Raw genomic sequence first — 23,372 nt, 5'->3', positions numbered from 1 at the left:
AGAGAAATAAATGTAGGCTACATGATTTGAATTAAAAGCAATTCAAACGAAGTGCATGTGCATGAATATGTTACCACCAATCAGCACTTTGGTTACTTTTTCATATAGCAGCACTATCTTCTCAAGAGAAGCGATTTGGCAATACACTTACAGCAGCAAAATGTCCCAGACAAATCCATAGATGTGCACTAAAAGTGGAAGATAAGTGATGGTTTAGTTCGCTTTGCTTAGAAATAATGGTCATTTTCTCTCACGGTAGTCAAAACACTATCATTACCAGAAAATGTAATACTATTATTACGAGCGGTATTGTCACTTTAATGAATGGTCCATTGTCGCTTCTACAATGAGCTTCCTCTCAACATCATCACACAGAGTGGATACCTCCAGGAAAACATTCCTCAGTAAATATCCACCACAAGGGAGGGGTACTGCGCTATTCATTACCATCCCATGATAAAGCATGCTCTCTGTTGGCTGTTACTATGACTACCAAGATCTTCTCCAAACCAATGAGAGCCCTTCACTTCTTTCGACCCAAAACAAGTGCATTGAGAAGGGGGTCGGCATGTCTCATCATTGATTCGCGTTTTCAATCTCTTGAGTCAAGAAAGCGCGTCTGAAATCGGAATATTGTGTCCGGGCAGCCATAGTGCTTGTTGAGAAGGACAATAATAATCGACTGCTTGCAGAGAAGCTGCGCGAGGGAACTGGCGCGAGAATGGATTCATGTTTTTGATGCAAACACACGTGTGCGCTTTCACTTAACGGGATAATAATTTATGAGGGAATTTAAACCGCTTTTGTTCAGTTTGCTGGATTGCACAACATACGGGAGGTAAGGACTGAAGGAACAATTTGTATTTATTTCATATTACCCTTTGCATTAAACGTATGCGTTATAAAATTGCTTTATTGCATAAAAGAGTTCGCCCTGCAAAATGTGATTTTTCACTAAACAGTATACACTATATGATTCTTTATTTAACATTATGCGCTATACAATGATGTCGTATTGAAAATGCACTATAAAATTGGATTTATCATTACACAGTTGTCATAAAATGTTTTGTATTTAACAGTGTGCACTAAAAATGCATGTATTATTGCACTCTCACACCTATGAAACTGTCAAGCTCGTGATGTTCAGTATCATGTGAGAGCAGATACATATGAGATCCAGTAGACTGCATGGAAGTATCATAGACAGAACTACGTCAACAGTTCTTTGCACACAGATGCACTGTCTGTTGCAAGGTGCCTGATGTAAATGAAGTATTTAATGATTAAAAGATCCAGGGCCTTGCGCATACCTCCACTAGAGCTTTAAATGATTCCTCAGTCAATGGTTGCTGTGCAACTGTCATTAATGTGTCACAGACTCTGATGTGCTTCAGCAATCACAAGGTCAAGGAGGTCATTACAGATGTGCACTACATCATAGACTAGGTGAGCTACATAATAATAGTCTTCTTTATTAAAAGGGGATATGATATCATTGTGCCATTTTTTTCTCTCTCCATAGAATGACACAACTCTTATTCTGGAAGTTCTATAGTTCTCATCATTGTCTTTTTTTTTTTTTGGAAGACAACTATTTTAATATTATTTATGGTTATGAAAAGTTGGGTTTAAGATTGAGTTGGTCTACTGCTATTGTGAGTGTCAAAGGTCATGATAAAGGCCTTGAGACTTCATTATTTCAGTATTTTAACATGATTACCCTTGTAAAAAATAATTTAGCTTCATCACTTAATAAGGAAATTTAAAAAAAGGGTTATATGCAAACTGAATGTGATGGGTTTTTTTTGGGACACTTACAGTAATTGCTTGTTATTTGCAATTAAATGACATTTTGATATTAAATTAGTTGAACTTAGTGAACTAATGTCAAATATCATTAGTATGTCAAAAAGTACTTTTAAATTGGCCTTGAGATACATTTTTATATGTAATTTCAAAATTACTTATACTGTCTACTGAAATGTGGTGAAAGTGTACTGATGAATGTACTGATAAGCATTTGTAGTTAAATATATATATTTACTTAAGGACATTAAATCAAACATGTCCAGGATATTAGGGATATTACTTTGCATTTAAGCTCTAGTGATGGATTCTGATGCTTCTATGTTCATGTTTTTCCCCCCTGCAGATCTGACCTTTGTGCTTTCTTCTAAAAAAACAAGCATGTTGTGTAAGGAAATCCAGACCATGTCAATACATTGTTTCTCACTCTTAACCTTCACATATAGGACGTAATTCACTTTTGGTAAACTGTTTGCTAAATCCTGGATCATGACCTGATACCTTCCTTTCAGCTATACTTTAAAGGCTCTGGTTGATGTAAGACCGAAGTCATCTCAGGCACGAGCATATGAGTGATGTTAGCTTTACTGGGTGGTTTTCTTTGGCTCAGGTTTGTGCTGACACCTTCAGTCTCTGCACATTCTCTGAGCTCCTGGGTGACGCTATCTCTCACGGCAGGAGGGGGCAGCTCACAAGGTGTCAGACCTTCTGTGCAGCTCTTACTCTCGTGCTGTTAGAAATAAAAATCAATCTCAGCATGAAAATCTTTGCAGGGGCAATCAAGTGTGAAATTTGTCCTGATGTGGGCTATAATGTTTAAGAACAAAACAGTAAAAAAAAAAAACGTTGAAATTCATCTGGCCCTGATGTCTTCTTGAGGGTTCATTTGTTGCACTTTATATTGAATGGCAAGTTAATTTGTCTTCATAGAGTAGCAGCATGACTCCAGGACAACTTCCTTCGCTCTAAACATTAGTTTAGACACGCTGATAAACAAGAACTGTCACCAGCACAAAGCGTCAGAGACAAAAATAGATTAAGTGTAAATGTAAAATATCTTAAGTGAACTTTAAAAAAAAAGAATGATCTTAAGTGCATTTAAAATGGTAATAATGAAAAAAAAAAAAAATAGCTGTATTAAACTGGTGAAAGTGAACAAAGATGTTTATTAAAATCACCTGGATTTTAATTTATTGTATAAATGTTACCTGACAATCATCCTTAGTTTATATATTAGCGCACAGTATTTGGTATGCCCTGGCATACTCGAGATGTTTGACCACTCATAGAGATCTTCTTAGCACAGATCTGTATATGTTGTCACTTTTCCCCTGAGGCGTGGAGTAACTTTCCAGCCTGCAGACGTGCATGTCTCCATCTGAAAATAGCTTGAACTACAGCACTTGCTCTGAGAGGGGGCTTGCCTCTCACTTTCTTACATCTTTTGCCTCCAGAAACCAGCTGCAGTCTGGGACTTTAACCCTGAAACGCAGCGGATCCTCTGGGCTAAAGTGAGAAGTGTGGACGTGGAGCCTGCTGCCTGTCAGCTCGGACCCGGCGCCTTTCAGTCCTAATGCCTGGTAAGGATTTGCCTTTCATTTTGTTTGGGATTGTGTATGTATTTTATCAAATATTTGTATTATTTTTAGTAAAGTGTGGTATAGGGAAGAAGTCTTTTCCCATAAATATCACATAAAAATTACTTTCAATAATAAAAAGTCTGTAAATATAATAAAAAAGCTGTAAAGTGCAGTGTAGAAAAGAAATACAGTATTTAGCATTAAGCACATATTAAAATGAAACATATGCAAAGAAGGGAATCAATTATTAGATTTTATAATGCAGTACTAATGATCTTATTGATATTATTATTATTATTATTATTAGAGACAGTCTAAAAATGGAGTCTAAATCCCTGGTTTGAATGATTGCTATTTTCTACCAATAAACAATAAATAATGATAAATGATTCGATAAATGTGTATTTCCCATGAATTACAGAAGCATATTTGTTATTAGCAAGAACTTGAATAACAGGGTTGAATAGTTGAGTCTGTAGAAAAGGTCAAAATAAAGTTATTGTACTTCTTGAGTGTCACATTTCTAAATTATATATATATAAATCAAGCAGTAACAGGGTTGAGCGCAAAATGCAGTTAATATTATATTGTTGGTATTTAAAATGAGTTTATAATACTTTTTATCACAGTAAATTAAATATAAATTCAGTTGATCACAATAAATCACAATGTTGTTTTGATTTTAATTGTTAGATATTGTCGACTAGGTCAAGACCTCTGAGGTCAGACAAGCCAAAACATTTGAAATTTGATGTGTTTAAAACTAGCTACTTTTCATGCTAGATTAATTTTATGTTAGATAATAGTTTATTTAACATATGAAACAAATAAATAAAAACACTTGACATCTTTTTAAATGTTTTTTTTTTTTTTTTAATTATAAGTATTTGTGAAATGTGCCAGAATGCCATAGGTAGCAGCAATGTTTAACGCAGTTCAGGGCAGCGGCTTTAGAAATTTTAACCCAAAACACAGTGAAAAAAGTTTGTAAAAGTTCTAGCATAAAATATTAAAGAAAATATCTAGGTGAAAAAGAACAGTAAAATATATACATGCCTCTGTCTGTCTGTCAGTTAGTTCTTACTTTCAGAGCAATTCCTATGTCTGTACTGGCCCAAAACAGAATAGCCAGCCTTTACTGATTCAATCCAGACAGATGTATCGCACACACGGTTTGAAATAAGACCGCCTTGTCATACTTAAAAAGAGCCTTTGTTACAATCTGCCATCTCTCTGACAACATTTATTAATATCAGCTAAATTGCATTTCACTCTGTAATGTAAGGCATCCATTGATTAACTGTCCATCACAAAGCCACAATCCTTTCAACATGACCTTATGTTCTTTTTCTCATTTTAGTTTAATAAAAATGCACATGCATGGTACGGAATATTTAAGACAGAATTGAAGCAGGTCAAATGTGGCATACAGCATAACGCACACTGGGCGCAATATCAGCACAGGAGCATGAAAAGCTGTCATGAAGATGTCTTACAGGAGGCCGCCTGGCAGACTCTGGGCCCGCTCCTGTTTTTGTTATGGGGGAGGGCTCTTTCGTGACTGTGGTATTTTTAACTTTGTATAATAAAGGAGTGCCCAGTCCCTGTTTCCTGAAACTGAACCCTTGTTATACTTTTAACTCACAAGCACACTATAGGACTGGACAATATAGTAAAAAGATGATATCATATTAATGATTATCACTTTAAACTTTTTACAAAATTCAATGTATATTTCTTGCATTTTCTCTGATTTTCTGTTCTTTTCAATTAAAGGAATCAACCAAACAACCATTGTGGCATTGTATTACGCTGAAAAATTATTTAATCGTTTGCATCCATGCACCAATATAACTACCTACAGAATGGTATAGAACCAACATTTTTGTATGAATTTGAAAAATGATTAAATTAAGTTTTAAATCAATTCACTTACATTCAATTCAAGTCAACATTCAAATGAATAAGTGAAGTTTTGAATCAATTCACTTGAGCTGATTCATGGTAAATACAATTCTGTCGTCATGTACTCACCCTCAAGTCGTTCCAACCTGGATCTATTTCTTCTGTGGATTACAAAAGAAGGTATTTTGAAGAACGTTGAAGGCCAAACTACATTTGGTTTACATGTTGAAAACCAAACTACACTAAACCCATCGACTTCTATTGTATGGAGAAAAAACACTGGGAAATTTCACAATATCTTCTTTTATGTTATATAGAGGAACAAATCATACAGGTTTGGAATGACATGATGGTGAGCAAATGGCAGATTGAAGTTTTAATCAGAGTCTTAACAGACTCTCCAGCAAGTCACAAGGAATCAAAAGTAATAGCCTATGATAAATTAAAAGGGCACTGAAATCATCCCAATATACACGAGTGCTTCAATTTATATTGTCAGCGAATCATATTCAGATATTGCTCAACCCTATATACTCTGTACAGTAACACAATAAAGACCTGTTGAATAAATAATCTGTTAAATAGCGTGAATCTATAATCCCTTTAGATCTGCTCAGAAATGTTTGCGAGCCAATTAATTGTTTGCTAAAGCATTTAGGCCTGTTTGAAGAGTTTTGAAACAATACTGTGGATTTTCTATGTGGATTGCAAAAAGCCCAAGGCCTGTTGAGCTTCTCTTTGATATCAGGTGGCTGTTTAAATCAGATTGTTTTGAATGATGTATTGGAGCAACTACACAGGATGTCAACCGATTGGCTGTCGTACACATGGTGATATCATGTCAGAGGACTAGTAGACTTAGCACTCTGTCACTTTGGGTGCCCTCCAGAGGTTAAACACCTAATTAGCAGATGGATCTTCCAGCCCAAGGGAGTGCTTCTGTCAAAGGAATGGGTCCAACTGGTTTTGTAAATGTCAGCCCGTTTAGATATTTGTCAGACTGCGTCTAGGAGAAGGTGCTGGCATGCTGAGTGCTGGCTGCTTATCTTGGCTCTCAGGTCAGGTCCCTGTTTCGCTGGCCATTTTATGTATACTTTATGAGACCCTCTAAAAGCCTTCCTCTCTTTACAGAGCACAGAGCTTCTTACTGAAAGATGAATAAAAAGACAGGTCTTGCAATTGTTTTGAAATGATTTCATCAGGATGTTTCTATCTGTTGACATCGGCTAATGTGCACTTTGTCAGACTAAACATTCAGAAGACATGCTGAAGATGCCATACAGGGCAACACTACCAAAAAAGGAAAGATGCCAATGTTTAGGATGTTCTCTGATAGGCTGGATATGATAAAACAGATGAAAGAACAAAGTTATGCTAACCTATATCTCAGATTATCATTCATTGTTTATGTTGTAGAGATAATGTGTCTATATAATATCTTCAGCACATTGTTGGTGGTCTTTGGGACCACGAATAATGAGTACAGCCTATATGAAAAACATATTGCATTTCTGTGTGCTATATATCACACAGGGCTCAAAAAGTAATGCAGATGAATATGTATAAATCTGTTGGCACAAAACACTAAACAATATTCCTAAAAGCTATTTTACTCATTGTAAAGGAGACTGTTCCTTAGCGTCGCACCTGTGCACAATCTCCTGTACCTTCTATATTGCTGAACATAAAATGAGCTGTATACTTTTAAGTTAAGTTAAATATATTTAGCTTCTACAATATATAAATATATTGTAGAAACTTAATTTCCTGTAAATCTGCTTTGCAACGATTTGTATCGTAAAAAGCGCTATACAAATAAACTTGAATTGAATTGATTTGAAAAGCTTTTGCAGTGTATTGTTAAAATAAATAAAACTTCAAAATGCTCACAGTTTCAATAGTATAGCCATAGGATGTAAAAAATGTTAACATGATTTTAGTTTGAAAAAAATCACTTACTAGACTAAAATGATGATTTACACAGCTTTACAGCTCAAATAAAACAATTTGTTAAATTTGGTCACATTTCTGCTTTACAATTGGCCCCATTCACTAACCCTAATTTTTGTTGGGGTTTTTTTCCACAAGGAAAATGAGAGACAAAGTTGATTTCTGATCAACATTATGCTACAAATGTTGTTGATAACTTGCAGTGAACCCAAAAACCCATTATTTTTATTTTTTTAATCATTTAAATTGACTATTTATAGACTCCCTTAAAAGTCTTATCTGAGTTTTTTTTTTTCAGCAGTCTAAGCTTATCTTTAAGACATGCTTCAAATTCCAAAAAGGAGCAAAATCAGAAAAGCAGCTACTGTTGCTAAACATGAATCTTCCTGGAAACTCTTAAACTCTGAACCTTTAGTATGGCTGTTGAAGATTGGTTTGTCGAGGGAAGCTGTGGCTCTCGATCTCCAGCTGTTTAAATGTTAAGTGTCTGACTGAGACGTTGCTGACCAATGTGTTGGCCACACGAGCACTCGAGGGCACCTGCTGATTCCACCAGCTGGATCACAGCAGAGACTCAAGTTTTGGCAGACGTCCCAATATCCTCCTCTCATCAACTTTCTAGCTAAGGGCAATATCTAACCTCTCACACTCACATGGATGCCAGTAAATCCTTTATTGGCACAAACATGCTAAATCACAAGGGACTCTTTTAACTCAATCCCTTCTCTTGTGGGAAGATCATGTGCTATGCACTTTGCACAGTCATTTAACCCCAGTGGGGAACATGTAGACTCACAGTCCCCAACCAGGAATGGCCCGTGCCATATTTGGATTGTGAACCACTCAAAGTTGCACGAACCAAAAGTTCTAGCAGCATAAAGGCTTGAAAATAGCAGTTGTTTGAGTATGTTGTGCACAACTCTGATCCATTACTCAAAACTAAATTTGGAGCAAACTTGATGGTTTTGATGTACTGATCGCATGTGTGTTCATTCCATTAAGTTCAATGCAGCTATCTTTTTTATACATATTGGAGACCAAGGAAAGTTGTACTTTTTAGCTGTACCTTTTTAAAAAAAAATTAAGATTATGATTTCTGAAGGATCATGTGACACTGAAGACTAAAGTAATGATGCTTTGAAAATTTAGCTTTGACATCAAAATCAAATAAAAAACCTGTTATTTAAATTGTATCAATATTTTACAATATTACTGTTTTTACCATATTTTTGATCAATTAAATGCAGCAGCCTTGTTGAGCATATATACTTCTTGGAAAAACATTTTCAAAAATATTACCGACCCTAAATTTACATTACATATACAGTAGTTGTTATTTCAAAAGCTTTAGCATTTACAGTATGCTTATCCCTTCTGGTCACTCTTAAATATTAAATTCAAGTACTACACAGCCATTTTCTATTAGGAGCTAGATATAGCAATTAAATTATACTCCTAAAGCACATGGGAGCAATTTAAGCAATTATCTGAGGCTTTAGAAACTATGTGTTGGTCTCGTTGCATCAAACGGAAAGCACAGCAGCAAACATGCACAGTTCCCAACTTAATGCAATTGTGATTCAAAAGTTACCATTTAGGAGAACATAGAGCTTGTTGTGTCCTGACTTAGATGCTCATATAAATAGCCTGTTTGGAAATCCCTGATGAAAAGCAAGATATTCTTCCTATTTTGGAGAATACAAGCAGCATATCCAGCATATTAGTGTCTTACTTAGGGATTCGAGAGAGCCCATTACTCGGATGTTATGTTTTTACCGTCAGGAAAGACAGGAGCCGTAATGTAACCATTAAATTGTTCTTCTGAGGACATCTATTTCAAGACATCCATAATAGAATCTCCAACAGGTAGGATAAGCATCAGCAGAATCCATAGCTTTCAAAGGGAATGCAATTACTGTTATCACATTATGCACATAAAAGCATCCAGAACAAAAACTTTCTGTGCTGTGGTAGAATGTTCCATTCAGAGTAGTATTTCTGCTTTGTTTTCATGGCGTTTTCTGATTATGCTTTTAAATTTAAACTTAAACTAACATCAATAAAAGAATTACAAAAACCCATACTGCTTTTATTATCTATAAAGCCGGTCACTTTAATTTTTACAAATTTTATTTGTAAAGTCTCTCTAAACCGTATGCTTGCGGCATAAACCTGACTGTGTGGCTTGCATTTATTTTCATAAATATATCTGTAAATCTAAATAATCTTTGTATGAAAAGAGTGAATAAAGCTGCTTTGAAGACAGCAAATTATAGCCTCTAAAAACTTGTACCCTTCTGGCCTTTGAATAATTCATCACAGATAAATTAGACTAATAAATGTTAAGACTGAATCCATTAATGCCTTCAGTTCTCTCTTAGCTCTTGTCTACTTGTTTAATTGGCAATGTAGCCGTTTTTATTTTTCTCTGTCCCTGGCACTCGAGCACTACTCATGGAGATGAATGACATGGTTTCATCTCTGACTTCTGGTAAAGACTTTTAGGTTGAGGTGAAAATGGCCTGTGTCCAGTCCTTACACAGAAGTCTGACAAATCTGACTATAAATAAGCCATCAAAACAGAACATGATCACCATAGCACCATGCCTGTACAAACAGAGTATGTATTTTAACTTAGCTTGTGTTTAAAAACAGCATGAAATCAAAACTGACCCAATTTAATAAACGCCTCTTAATGTCTATGATTCATAAGCCCATGCACATTATTCTAAAGAAGAAAGTTTGTCAAAAGTTGAAAACACAGTTGACCCAAAAATGATCAAAACCCCAGTTTCTGTGTTTTTTTTTTTTGTTTTGTTTTTTTGTAAAGAACACAAATCATTTAATAAATATCCTTTTTGAACGAAGAAAAAAATACAATAGCAGTACAATGTGACTCACCTTAATAAAGGTAGCCAAGCGCATACAAAAAAGGCATGCATTTCAAGTGCTCTCATCAGTTTTGCTGAAAAATTACTTAATATTTTAGCAATTTTAACAGCAAAATTGTACCAGTTGCCATTAATCTCATGTAGGCCATCCAGCACTTAACAGTCCTATAAAATCATGGCGGTAGCCTTTGCTGTACTGTGCACCATTTTGTACTTTACTTCTGACATTTCTGTGCATGTAAAATATAAATTTCTGCCACCTACTGGACTGGAGCGTGAAGCGCAAAAAAGGCACACAGTAGCACAATGGATACCGGCACATTTTACTGTTAAAATTGTCAAGTAATCGATGTGAGCAGTTGGAAAATGTCACGGTGATCATGCTGTTCTGTTCTGTTTTTTTTTTTTTTTTTTCACATTTTCATATTTTCACCAAAACTTCAGTTTTAAAATTATGTTGCAATGAACTGCCATTGGATTGAAGTCACCTCCCTGGAAATTCATTACATTTTACATTTACATTTAGCTATAGAATTTTAATTTCTTTAATGAATATATAATAATTTGCAACAATTACAACTTCTTTTCTTTTGACGTAACAAAGTCCATGTGGGCAGGGGAAAATAATAGCTTAGCAATCATGATCCCATCAATTCCCATTGAGTGTGCTGTCTTCAGAAATATAAGTTTGAAGTTTAAGTAGCTATGAACGTAAAAGCTGTGAAATGTTGAACTCACATGCTACAGATTTTGCTGTCAGAAATATGCATGCTCGGTCTGCTAGGATTTCAAAGGGGTCATGAACTGAGAAACCAAAATTCCCTTGATCTTTTGACATGTAAGTGGTCATTGTATTATAAAAACATCCTGTAAGTTTTAGAACTCAAAACTTTGTCGTTAAGGTCCTTGCATACTGAGTCCAAAATTGTGTTATGGTAGGTAATTGTGTTTTTCCGTTTTTTCATATTCGTCATCCTTTCCTATCAAAATGCATGCTACGAATGCGAAAACGCAGAAAATCGAACCTGATCCGAATTTTTTTATGACGGAAGAAAGTTTCGGAGGCAGTGTGTAAACGTGATTGACACAATGTGAGGTCGTATTCATTTTTGACGTGCGAAAATTTCAGATCATTTTCAGTGTGCAATGACCTTAAGTCTAAAAACAGCTTTTATTGAAGGCAGTCTGCCGAAACAACACCTTGTGGAATGTTCTACTCTATTATGTAATAGTGTGGATAAGCACCGCCTCAGCAGAAGATGATCGACATCACTGCCTGTGTAGTCCCTCCCACTGATTTGCGAACATAGTGTACAAGAGAGGACGAATGCGTCCATAAAGATGGCTCTGAAGACAAGACGCTGTGCAGTGCCAAGTTTAGGAAAAACAGTCTTTGCATTGCCTTCCTTTTGATCCCAACTTTAGGAAAGATTGAATGAACTTTTTTTTTAGTGAAGTTCCAGACCGCGTCACTAAGAACTCGGTCCTTTGTTGATTCCTTTACAAACAAGGCACAATTCGACTTGGGATTTTCAAAAAGGTTGAAACTAAATAAGATGCTGTGCTGACTATATTGGATCTGATCTTACACAGCGCAAGTGTGAGTAACTGGTTTTTATTACGTGGTCACAATTGCTTTGTCTCTTCTTACAGATCGTTTGATATGTATTGAGTTATTTATGCATTTTTGACCTAAATCACAGCAGCGTCCATCTATGAGGAATGTAGGCTGTCAAACATACACAAGTGTGTATCATAGTAGTGGGTGCCAATCATAGTAGTGGGTGCTTACTTCAGAGTAGGGATGGGTATCGTTTACATTTTATCGATATTGATACCGATACCGATACTGCTTATCGATACTGTTATCGCTACCATTTGGTGCAAAAAGATATGATGTGAAAAGTTATTTTAATACTGCTGAATTTTAGCAACTGTATTAAAGTTCTTCAGTCAAGAGCAGTGAGTTATTTTTCTCTTTGTGTTTTATTTTATTAACATTAAATGAATAGTTCACCCAAAAATGAAAATTGTGTCATCATTTACTCACTCTCAAGTCGTTTTAAACCTGAATGAGTTTCTTTCTTCTGTTGAACATAAAAGTTATTTTGAAGAACGTGGGAAGCCAAACAGTTGCTGGTCCCCAGTGACTTCCATTCTATTTTTTTTCCTACTATCAAATTCAATGTGGACCAGCAACTGTTTGGTTACCCACATTCTTGAAAGTATCTTCTTTTGTGTTCAGCACAAGAAAGAAATTAATACAGGTTTGGTACGACATGACAGTGAGTAAATAATGACAGACTTTTAATTTTTGGGTGAACTATCCCTTTAATGACAATTGGCAGCATATTTAGTACTGTCCCTTTAAGAGCTGCACGCATCCGTTTCTCTCTCAACTGTTTACTTTCACTTTAGACATAACTAACTGTGGTTATATGTAAACCTTGTGTGTTTTTGACAGTATCAGGGCAATCAGATGATAACTAAGTAATCAGGTGCTGTTTGACCGGCCTTTTAGTGTACGCACGCTTAAGTGTACGATCTCTGAATAAGCGCATGTCAGAACAGCACGCGAATAAAATGTTTAACCGGCAAGGCTTTAAAGAACACACAAATAATGTACTTTTGCGATTGCAAATAAGTGCAGTGTCTCATGACTCGTGAGTGTAACTCTACCGCTGAATTAACATTTGATGTGAATGTTTCTCGCGAGTTGCAGTTGGAGCTGGAGCCGAAATAGTAAATACAGCGCATTGCTTGAGGTAGATGTTGTGTTTTGTTAGTAAACGTTTAATTATATGACTAGTGTTGCCTCCTTTGTTCACTATTACACTACTGCATATATTGCACCTGACACTGGTGTCGCTTAGTTTTGTAACGTGAGCCCACACTTTCGAACGTTTCACTTTTGCCACAAACACACACCGTGGATATCACACGCAAATCAAGCAAACGTTGGCCACGTCATTCATGAAGGAAAATGACAAGCAGCAGCTTCTAATTCGTCATTACCATTGAAGTATACGGAGATAAAACAATGCAAGTATCGCTAACAGTATCGGTAAGCTTATCGGTAGTCCGGTATTGAACCAATAACGTACCGGTCCAAAAAAATACCGGTTCTCGGTACCCATCCCTACTTCCGAGTCTACAATCCACCACAAATATTCAAACAGAGCGTTCTGATGAGGGGGGTTAAAAACAGGACAGAAAATAGCTTATTACTTCTATATTATATTATTTCAGTGTAAAATTCTTGATAACATTATAAGTGGACCTCAAAGAACAGTACAAAATAAAAAACAAAGGCAGTTCATGACCCCTTTAAGTTAACTTTCAGCATAATCTGGTGTTTAGGAGCCTTCATGTTTACTGCTTGTCCTCTTGGAGGGTTTCCATGGTGGAGCTATTTATTTGACGACCGCACTGAAATATTGATAGCTATGGAAATGAGTGTGGCCTATTGGCTTGGCCGTCCCTGGCAATTCCCCGGACAGAATGATTCCTAATGTTCCGATAGATAAATGACTAGTGTGAGCCCTGCTCATGAATATAAATGTGGAGCTGTCCATTTCTTAGGCGAGTGTCCAGCTCCCTTCCCCTCCAGCTGTTCTGTCGCCACAAGTCTGCACCCTTGAAATCCAATATCATAATCTTTTCCTCATTTACTGCTGACAGGTCATTACAACATTTGATTTACCCAAGTCCAGTGGTGTCACAGGCAAAAGTGTCCGCTTTGACCAGATTTATTGGCTGTGGTGTCTGAAGATTTATTTTGAGGATGACCTCTGAGTCCTTTTTTAATGGAACACAGCAGGGGATAATCCTGTTTAGATCAATGTTTTATTAAGGGCTGAAGGTGAATATTTATTTACCGTTAATTACACTATACTGTTGACACCATGCATGATGCTTTGCTGCAGGTTACTTTGTTGTTTCCATAATTGCTTATAACTGTAATTTAAAATTTACCCCAAAATGTTGTTTCAAACATGTATTTTTAAATTTGCATTTTTAATGATATTATACATGTCTTTCTGTGGAAGTTTAGTAGAATGTTGACACTTTTTTTCTTAAAATTAATTTACTGGTGATGAGGGGCTGTTAAGCTAATCACTATAAAAGTGGCAAAGTAATATGATAGCTTTGTGAAGAAAAGGCAGAAGTTGTTATCAGTGTTGTTATTGTTAACTAAAATGAAAACTATAAAAATAATTAATGTGAAAAAGCTGCAATAAAAATGAAATATTATATGAAAAACTTAAAATAATACATAAAAATAATAAAAAAGAACTATATAGAATAATAATAATAAACTAACTAAAAATGACAAATGTCGCCATAGCAACTAGCAGAAATTAAATGTTTAAGTTGAATTACCACAATTACTAAATTAAAAACTGAAATAAAATAATAGAAAATAGAAATAGATAGAAAATAAATAGAAATATTTACAAAAATAAAACTAAAAATGACACAAGCACATAACAAAATTACTAAAACATAAAAATTACTAAAAATGTAAAATTCTAAATATTAATAAATAGTATATTAGAATAGAACAATTACTATAATAACAAATTATCAATGAGAAATCCTGCCTTGGCAACAAACTGAAAATAAGTTGAACTGCCAAAATTACTAACTGAAATAATAAAAATAAATGAAAGCTAAATAGAAGTATGAAAAAAAAATCTAAACCATATAACAAAATTACTAAAACAAAAAAGTAAAAAAAGAAGAAGAAAAAATGTATACCTGTATATAGTATATAAATAATACTTAAATGACACTACTAAGTTGTAATTCAATGATAATATTTTCTTCTGCTGTAGCTCTTAAATCTTACTGATGTTTGATATATATATATATATATATAGTGCATCTAGATGTATCAAGTCAGTTTTGACATCAACAATGCCAAATGTCATTGATTCTCATGTGACACGCAACCGATTGCAACATCAAATTTGAATATGAGCATATTCTTGGAATATAAGTCTGATGGACTACTTTTATGATGCTTTGCCATCATTTTTGGTCTGCCTTCACATTCATTACATGGAAGAAAACAGCATGAACGCCTAACCTGAAAGAAAGAATGGTTTGGAATGGCTTGTGAGTAAATGATGACAGAAATTTCATTTATCCCTTTAAAATGTAACCTAATAGCAAATTTGAATGCCTCTCTCTTGTCATGACCTGTGAACACACAGCATACCACTATCAAATGATGGTCTCAGGTGAAGCACACTTTGCGGGTTGAACGACGGGTGGTCTACATGTGTGACAAGTGGCACACGTGCCTGCCATGGCTCTCTGAAAGCGAAACATGCGTCCTGCACATGAACACTCGTTTACGGTGTCTCCTATATGACATATTTGCAGCGCTTTGCCTCTGCCGATGAGTTAAGTAATGTTACAATGTGATTAAGTGACAGTGTTCCTATCATAGACCATCCCTGAAATATTCAGCTTGTGCTAAAATAAGTCAGATATTTTCGGAGTAGAGTCACATGGGCTGTTAATCCATCACTGAAAAATTCATAATCTAGGTCAAACTAAACAGGGGTTTAATTAGTTACAATAGCCCCCCTAAGAGTGTGTGACTGCTGCTCATTGCTGGCAACCAACTCAAAGAGATGTTAAGCTCTGACACACCAAAAGTGGTCATGTGTAAGATCTGAGAATGCGTGCGGATATATGTGTATGTATGGTGTGTATTTTGATACCGTGCTGCGTGTTTCTGAGCTGAAACGCCAAGCTTGTATCACCTTTCACTCTTGGGCCTCATATCCCAAGAGGGATGTTAACCAGCCACATTAGACACTTGCTAGCATGCTGCCGTGCCGGCGAGAGACGGGACGCCTGTGCCACGATACCTGCACTCATACATGCTGTACACACGGATAAATCAATGCTTTACTCACCAAGGAGTATGGGTCGCTGATTCTTAATGATATGTCTTTCAGGACTGTGTGACATCAAGACACCACAAGAAGGAGAGATCTTCAATATGAACACAGGTACGTTCAGATCAGTTTCAGTTTGCATGGTTGAAATGATTAAAGGCAAATTAAAGAAATGTGTCATGTTTTTGGACATGGTAGCATGATAATACAGTGCAAACTAGTGCCGTTGTAGTATGGCGTTCTTTTGAGGACCTTGGAGAAACGTGCAAATGTCAGTGTTAGGAATGGAGTAATCATTACCTACCATAATATACCGTTCAAAGGTTTGCGGGTGGAATGATGATTTATTAAAAAGTCCCATTGACCAAGGCTACATTTATTTAACAGTAAAACAGTAATATTGTTAAATATTATTACAATTTAAACAACTGTTTTTTTAAAATACATTTTAAAATGTAATTTATTCCTGTGATGTAAAGCTGAATTTTCAGCATCATTACTCCAGTCTTCGGTGTAACATGATCCTTCAGAAATCATTCTAATATGCTGATTTGCTGCTCAAGAAACATTTCTCATTATCATCAGTGTTAAAAACATATGTGCTGCTTAATATCTTTGTGCAAACCATTGAATGCTTGATCCTTGCATGCATCCTTGATGCATCCTTGCTGAATAAAAATATTTATTTCTTAAAGAAACAACAACTTTTCGTTGTTTATTCAAACATATTTCCACCTGACATAATCAGATCTTAATGATACTGTTGCACTATTGCACATTACTTTTTTGTAAGGAAATAACTACATCTTCTCAGGCAACCCAGATATGTTTCCTTGCAGCTGCGCACTTCTGATGTTGCTTCCACATAGACAGGAAAAATGTACTGTACTGTATATGCAGGTGCCAGACTAAAAAATATAGCTAAAAGCTAGAGATTTCTTGATTCAGAGCTAAATAAATAGGCAGCATTTCAGCTGGAATCCATCCATATGCCTATTGATTTTTAATATGGATCTGAAGTTCTGAGAAATTTTTATAAATTCCCATGATAATGACTTCAATACGGAAATTTCAGGTCTATAGCGACACAAAGAGAAGCCCACATGGTGCCATTAATTATGAGTCATTTTGTCTTGCTTTTGAGCTCTCAAAAAAATTTTCTCAAGTGTTTCTGTTGTTTTGAGAAAACAATAGAAAAATAACAGCAATGTGTGGCCTTTAGATAAATCTGTTATTAATTATATATTTACGTAATGTAGAATCTTGAATCTAATTAAATATAATTTAATTGATTAATGTACTAGGTGGCCGAATGGTCCACAGAGTAGAAGTAGATTTGGCCCTTTAAGAACAAACATAAGATTGAATTCACTGCCTATCAGCCACAGCAACATTTACAAACAAGTAACAAAGTAAAAAAATTGACTCTAATCAAGTATTGTGAGGCAGAAAGGAGTAAAAATGTGCCTTTCCCTTCACGCTGGCCCAACAGGACTTGTTTTTGTAGTGCAGAGCATGTGATTTTGTATTCATCTCAGGGATTCTGAGAAAAGCTGTGCAGGGGGTGTTCTTATTTCTTGGCTGACTTTCTCAGAGAACTCTGTCTTTTCAGTCTGACAAAGATTCTGGCATCCAAACTGCCTTTTTGACATCCAGAGGTATAGCAGTCAAGGAAAAGGAAACCCGTCAGACTACATCTGGCAGTGCCAACACCCCACCCTGTCAATCCACAAAATAGTCTCGTAGTGTTCTCACTTTTAGGTTCTGCTTCAGTTGTGGGTGGCAACCACCTTGGATGCCAGGACTTCTTAGAAAACACTTACAGCTAATACGAATAAGATTTCTCCCACGTATTTGATGTGATGATATTTCTATTCTGAATAGAATTATTCTATTATTCTGATAATCTGTACCCTACTATATACACGACTGTCCAAGTTTGTGGTCATGAGATTTTTTAATGTTTTTGAAAGAACCCTCTTATGCTCAACAAGGGTGCATTTATGTGATCAAATATACAGGAAAAACAGTAATATTGTGAGAAATTATTACAATTTAAATAACTGTTTTCTATTTGAATATACTTTAAAATGTAATTTATTCCTTTGATACAAAGCAGAATTTTCAGCATCATTACTCTACGATCTTCAGATGATCCTTCAGAAATCATTCTAATATGCTGATTTGGATAACTATTTCTTATTATTATCAATGTTGAAAATACTTGTGCTGCTTAATATTTATGTGGAAGCATGATACATTTTCAGGATCATTTGATAATTAGAAAGTTCAAAAGGACAGAATTTTTATTTGAAATATTTTTTGAAACAGTGTGAATATCACTAATGTCACTTTTGATTAATTACAGTAAATGCATCCTTGCTGAATAAAAATATTCATTTTCAAAAAAAGAAAAGAAAAAAAATCTTACTTGACCCCACACTTTTAAAATGAAAGGTAAAATATTATTATTATAGCATTTTAAAAATTTAATTTTTGTAAGTCATGGAAATGTTACGTTTTTGTGCATGCTTAGTTTTAAACCATTTCATCTCCCAGCAATTGCAATTTGTTAGTACAGCCTCCAGTAATCACCAATTACTGGAAAATTGAAATTGAAAGACAGTCATGGAAAAATCATGAAATTCATGGGTCAAATGGACTCTGAAAAAACAGTTTGAGTCAGACCACAATACATTCACCCATCACGCAAAAAAATCCATCCTTGCATGCAAAATTATTTTGTAATGTATATTTTTGTTATATTGCTAAGGACGTTTCATAATGCTCTGCTTGCTGAGTCACAGTTATCTTGCCATGCAGCAGTACTGATGCATGTGCATTTGTGTTTGCATGTGCTACTGTGCTTTTCACAGACAGTGGAGGACATGTCCGCAAAAGTGCCACGCTTTCACTCACTCTAACCCCCATGAAGAGAATCCAGAGCTCACCAAACCTATACACGCTCACAGGTATCAGGAACCAGATCACACTAAAACTACAATAATGCATGAACATTTGACAACTAGTGGCTTAAAATCAACGAATATTAGCCTGTTTGTCATAAGCATTATATGTGAGCAGTGGAGCATTTACTCTGATCTGACGACATTGCTGCTGGTGTTAAATGTGATGGTGTGTTTACTCAGACACCGCGAGCAGGAATTCCTCTTCACTGCTCTCAACGTCACTCATTCCACATCTGTGTTTTGTCTCTCTGCATCTTATGTCCTACCACAGCCTCCCTCTTCGCTGTCTTTTTTTCTCTCTCTCTCTCCTACGCTTGCTCGCCATCTCATTCTTGTGCTCGCAGCTCCTTAAGGAATGTTTGAGAGCGGTAGCTCTCTTTCCTTTGCTTAAAGGGAAAAAGCAGCTCACAGTGGCCAGATTGTTGCCATAGTTGTGCACTTCCATGGCAACAATTGTATACTTCAGGCTTTTTCCCCCGTCTCTCTCGGCACAGTTTCCTCTGGAGTGACCCTTTTTGTTTGAGCAGTCTCATGGACTATGACCTCACACACACATATTCTCCATTGTTTAATTAGTCTGCAGGCGGTCGAGGTGCTGCAGGAGTGAGCTAACTGAACAAACACCACGCATTCAGGACAGAGTTAGAGCGCTGTTCATTTGGCACTGTTTAATGAGCAAGGGTTATTATGTCAATGAAATCGAAATAATTGTTTTTTTTTAGCCTTTTCACTTTTATCAAGTGTTTGTTTAAGACAAAAGTGTGTGTTTTTAAACAGCCTTTCTGAATTAGTTTTCTCTGTAAAATGTTAAGGGGAACCTCCTTTATATGTAAAACTTTCTCACTTCACCTATCAGTGTTTCTTCCTGCTGTCATATATTTTCCTGTCTTCCATTCATCTGTTCTTTTAAAATCTGAAGCAGTGGTTTGGAATAAATTAAGGATGTAATTTATGCACATGTAGTCCACTAAAAACATGAATCACTAATGAGTGAATATATTATATCTCATTTGCTTTAGTTACTGTGTGAAAAGTAGATCCCTTGCTAGTGTTTAACAAAGTTTTCTTATGTCATTTTAACCCATGCAGACTCTGAATCACAATCGAAAGATTCAGGTAAGCAGGTTTTATTTTATTTTATTATTTTTTAACATATTTTTGCAAATAAACACATATACTTTAGGAAAAAATGATCTGTCATTGCTGAGTTTTCGCCCAATTTTTCCTTTTCACTGGTCAGTAGTGGCATTCTGTGCTAAAATTTTTTGTATATATGAATATGAAACACACTTTCAAGTGTTTTGTTTGTCTCTTGTCAGATTTGTGGAGGCCCGGCAGCAGCACTGGTGATGGTCTGAGAAATGGTGACGTGTATTCTTCTTCTCTGGCAGCTAAAGGCTACAGAAGTGTCAGGCCCAACTTTCAGGATAAAAAGTCTCCCACACCAGTACGTTCTGCTGTGTTTACTTCACTCATTTGTTTTTCTCATCCTTACTGTTGCTAGAGGTTTTCCTTCCTCAGGAAATGTCTGTGGAAGCCCATTTGACAGGTTTTATTAATTACATTTTTAACTGTACCAGTCGCACCCATTTCTAGTGTTTGAAAACTGAGCACAAGGCAAAGCTCTCAACTACTATTGAAGGACTCTCTGTACTGGTTATCATAACGAATACAGAACACGTCTATTATGCTATTGTGTTTTTAAAAGGCATTAGAGGCACTATACTTTACATACTTTAGAATTGTGCATGCATTAAACCCTGTTACCCAAGTTTTTGTGAGAAATAAAAATACAAGATAAACATTTGAAAAAATCGAAAGTAAATACAAGTTTACCAATAAATATTTGGATCCAAAGAATTTAGTACCCAAACAATATTTATTTATTTATAAAGTATTGAATTTATTTCATGTTTATTGCAAAAATATTAAATTTATTTATATACTTCCAAATGCCGGGAAAAAAAGAAATATGTTAACGATGAAGATGATAAAGAGGTTCAGGTCATAGTTTGCACCTTATTCATGAAAATGTCAATTTGTTTTTATTTTGAAGTAAAGCTTACTGACTTTAAACCATACCAAAACAGTTATTTCTGTTTCCTTTCCAGTTGTGGAGAATTTCTGAATTCTAATATTATTTAATCTACTTTCTCTCCTCATTGTACTGTTTTGTACTCATTTGTAATATTTGTGTTCTCAAGTGCCTGAGAGAAAGTTTCCAGTTGTTGCCTGTCCTCACTATAACAATCAACTGTTTATCTCAGAGAGATTATTCTCCAAGGCAACCACGTCCACACCTTTTTATTCAATGAGAGAACCACCACAGAGCAACAGTATCTGACCCGTGCTCTAATATCCCAATGCCCGCTCTCCTCAATCAGGCACGAGAACATAGTGTCCACTCCCACAGACTGCTGTCCACAGCGAACCAAGCCTCATGTTCTTCACAAGCAGAGCAGCCCTACTTACACCCTTCATCTAGGGAGCTGGAGAGACAAGTAGCTTCCTTCTCCATCCGCATTAACCCTAGGCCCCAGATATCGGGACGGCGCACACAGACACTGTTTTTGAGACCCCCTACCCCTCCTAAAAGGATGGACCTCCCGGAAAGCCGCTCATACCCCTGCCCTCCACTGCCATCTGCAGCCCCTCCAGTGGTATATGTCACGGATTTCATAACCACATATGCATTAGCTTAATAACAGCCTTCTTACACCATGCTGTGCCTTAGCAAACATAACTAATTCTGTTTTTGTTTTTTCATTTTGCTGATGCACATACAGGTTCATGTCATTGTAAAATGAGATCTTCCTTTTTTTTTTCTTTTTTTATGGTAGAATCATGAATTGCAGTGGTAATGGACTTCAATCCCTTTCCAGACACAAGTTCAGCTAACTCACAGTATTTGGCTTGAACAGATAAAATATACACTACCATTCAAACGTTTGGAGTCAGCACATTTTAAAATACTTCTATTCAGCATTATGCATTAATTAGATTTAAAGTAAAGACCATAAAGACATTTAAAATTTGACAAAAGTTTTTTTTTCAAAGAATTCAGAAAAAATACTCTTAAGGATCACGTGAGACTAAAGACTGGAGTAATGATGCTGAAAATCCAGATTTGTGTCACAGGAATAAATTACATTTTAAAAATATATTAAAATAGCAAACACTTAATTTTAACTTAAAAATTACAGTTTTTTTTATGGCAGTTTTGCAGCCATTAGATACTTCTTCAAAAATATTACAAAATATTACTGACCTCAAATTTTTGAACGGTAGTGTAAGGTAGTATATACAATATATTATTTATGTATACACATATTTTCTACTGCATTATGACCTTTATGCAGTTTTGAATGGTCTGTTTTATGATTATGCTCAAATGTGACAGTGGAATAAAATTTTGATCTCATATCTGTAACACCTCCATCCTCTAACGCACAGCCGTCAGCAGCATCACATCTCTACGTCTCTCACTCCCGCTGTGCCCAACTGCTGAATCTCATCTGTGCCACTCTCCTCTCTGTCATTCAGCCTGAGGTGCCAGTCCTCCTCAAACAAACCTATCCTGGAACAGCACTGACCTCACAGTCACCACCGAACCGGCTCAGACTCTCCCTCAATTTCATCAGAGCTGACCTTCACCCCAAGACCCCTTCTCCAGGCCCTCCCTCTCCCGACTCGGAGCCTCCGCTGGGGCAGAGCCGCTGCTCTTCCCGCACTCAGAGCGAAGCGTCCACAGCGGTGCTGGAGGAGTTGGGGTGTGGACTAGGCCCAGAGGGTGGCTCTCGTACCCCTTCTCCAACCCTTAGCGCGATGAGTGGAGTCACAGTCAACATGGGGTTACACTCCCCTCCAGCTAGCGCCGCTCATGTAACTATTTACCGGCAGACACTCTGTCACATCTGTTACTTATTGCTTCTTTCTTTGTCAGTTTTCATAAGGATTCCTACTGCACCGCTATTTCTGAAGGGGCCACATTCAGCTTTTTTTGTATATTGTTTCAAAAGTTTGGGGTCAGGAAGATTGATTTTTCTGAAAAATCAATACTTTCATTCAGCAACGACGCAACAAAACTGATCAAAATTAATACTATTTGGCTGTATATTTGATCAAATAAATGCAGATTTCATGAGCAAAAGAGACTTCTTTCAAAAACATTTAAACAAAATTGACCGCATCCAAACTGTAACATATAGTCCATTTATAATTTCTTTGCACTATTTTTTTTTTTTTTTTTGCATCTTCTGTCTCGCCCTTTTTCATGATATGTCCCCTTTAATTGCACAGTCCAAATGCTTTCTTTTTTTTTTTTTTTTTTCATTTATTATCTCTTGTTTTCTA

General features: G+C 36.0%; 1 protein-coding gene across 2 annotated transcripts in view; it reads left to right on the top strand.

Moving 5' to 3' along the window:
• Positions 1–526: 526 nt before the first annotated feature.
• The window catches only part of sorbs2b (sorbin and SH3 domain containing 2b), a 47,441-nt gene continuing 24,595 nt past the window's right edge, over positions 527–23,372 (top strand). The window contains exons 1-8 of one of the 2 annotated variants that reach the window (XM_058797361.1): positions 527–838; positions 3,264–3,389; positions 16,111–16,164; positions 18,927–19,022; positions 20,109–20,135; positions 20,339–20,466; positions 21,404–21,679; positions 22,563–22,901. In XM_058797361.1, coding sequence (XP_058653344.1) covers positions 3,383–3,389; positions 16,111–16,164; positions 18,927–19,022; positions 20,109–20,135; positions 20,339–20,466; positions 21,404–21,679; positions 22,563–22,901 — 927 coding nt within the window. In that variant the 5' untranslated portion in view covers positions 527–838; positions 3,264–3,382. The remainder of the gene's footprint in view (positions 839–3,263; positions 3,390–16,110; positions 16,165–18,926; positions 19,023–20,108; positions 20,136–20,338; positions 20,467–21,403; positions 21,680–22,562; positions 22,902–23,372) is intronic. The other variant, XM_058797360.1, reaches the window with a different exon arrangement.

Source organism: Onychostoma macrolepis, chromosome 14 (assembly GCF_012432095.1).
Source record: "Onychostoma macrolepis isolate SWU-2019 chromosome 14, ASM1243209v1, whole genome shotgun sequence".
Taxonomy (NCBI): Eukaryota; Metazoa; Chordata; class Actinopteri; order Cypriniformes; family Cyprinidae; genus Onychostoma; species Onychostoma macrolepis.
The sequence above is the reverse complement of the archived record's forward strand: the minus strand, read 5'-3'. Positions and strand labels throughout refer to the sequence as shown.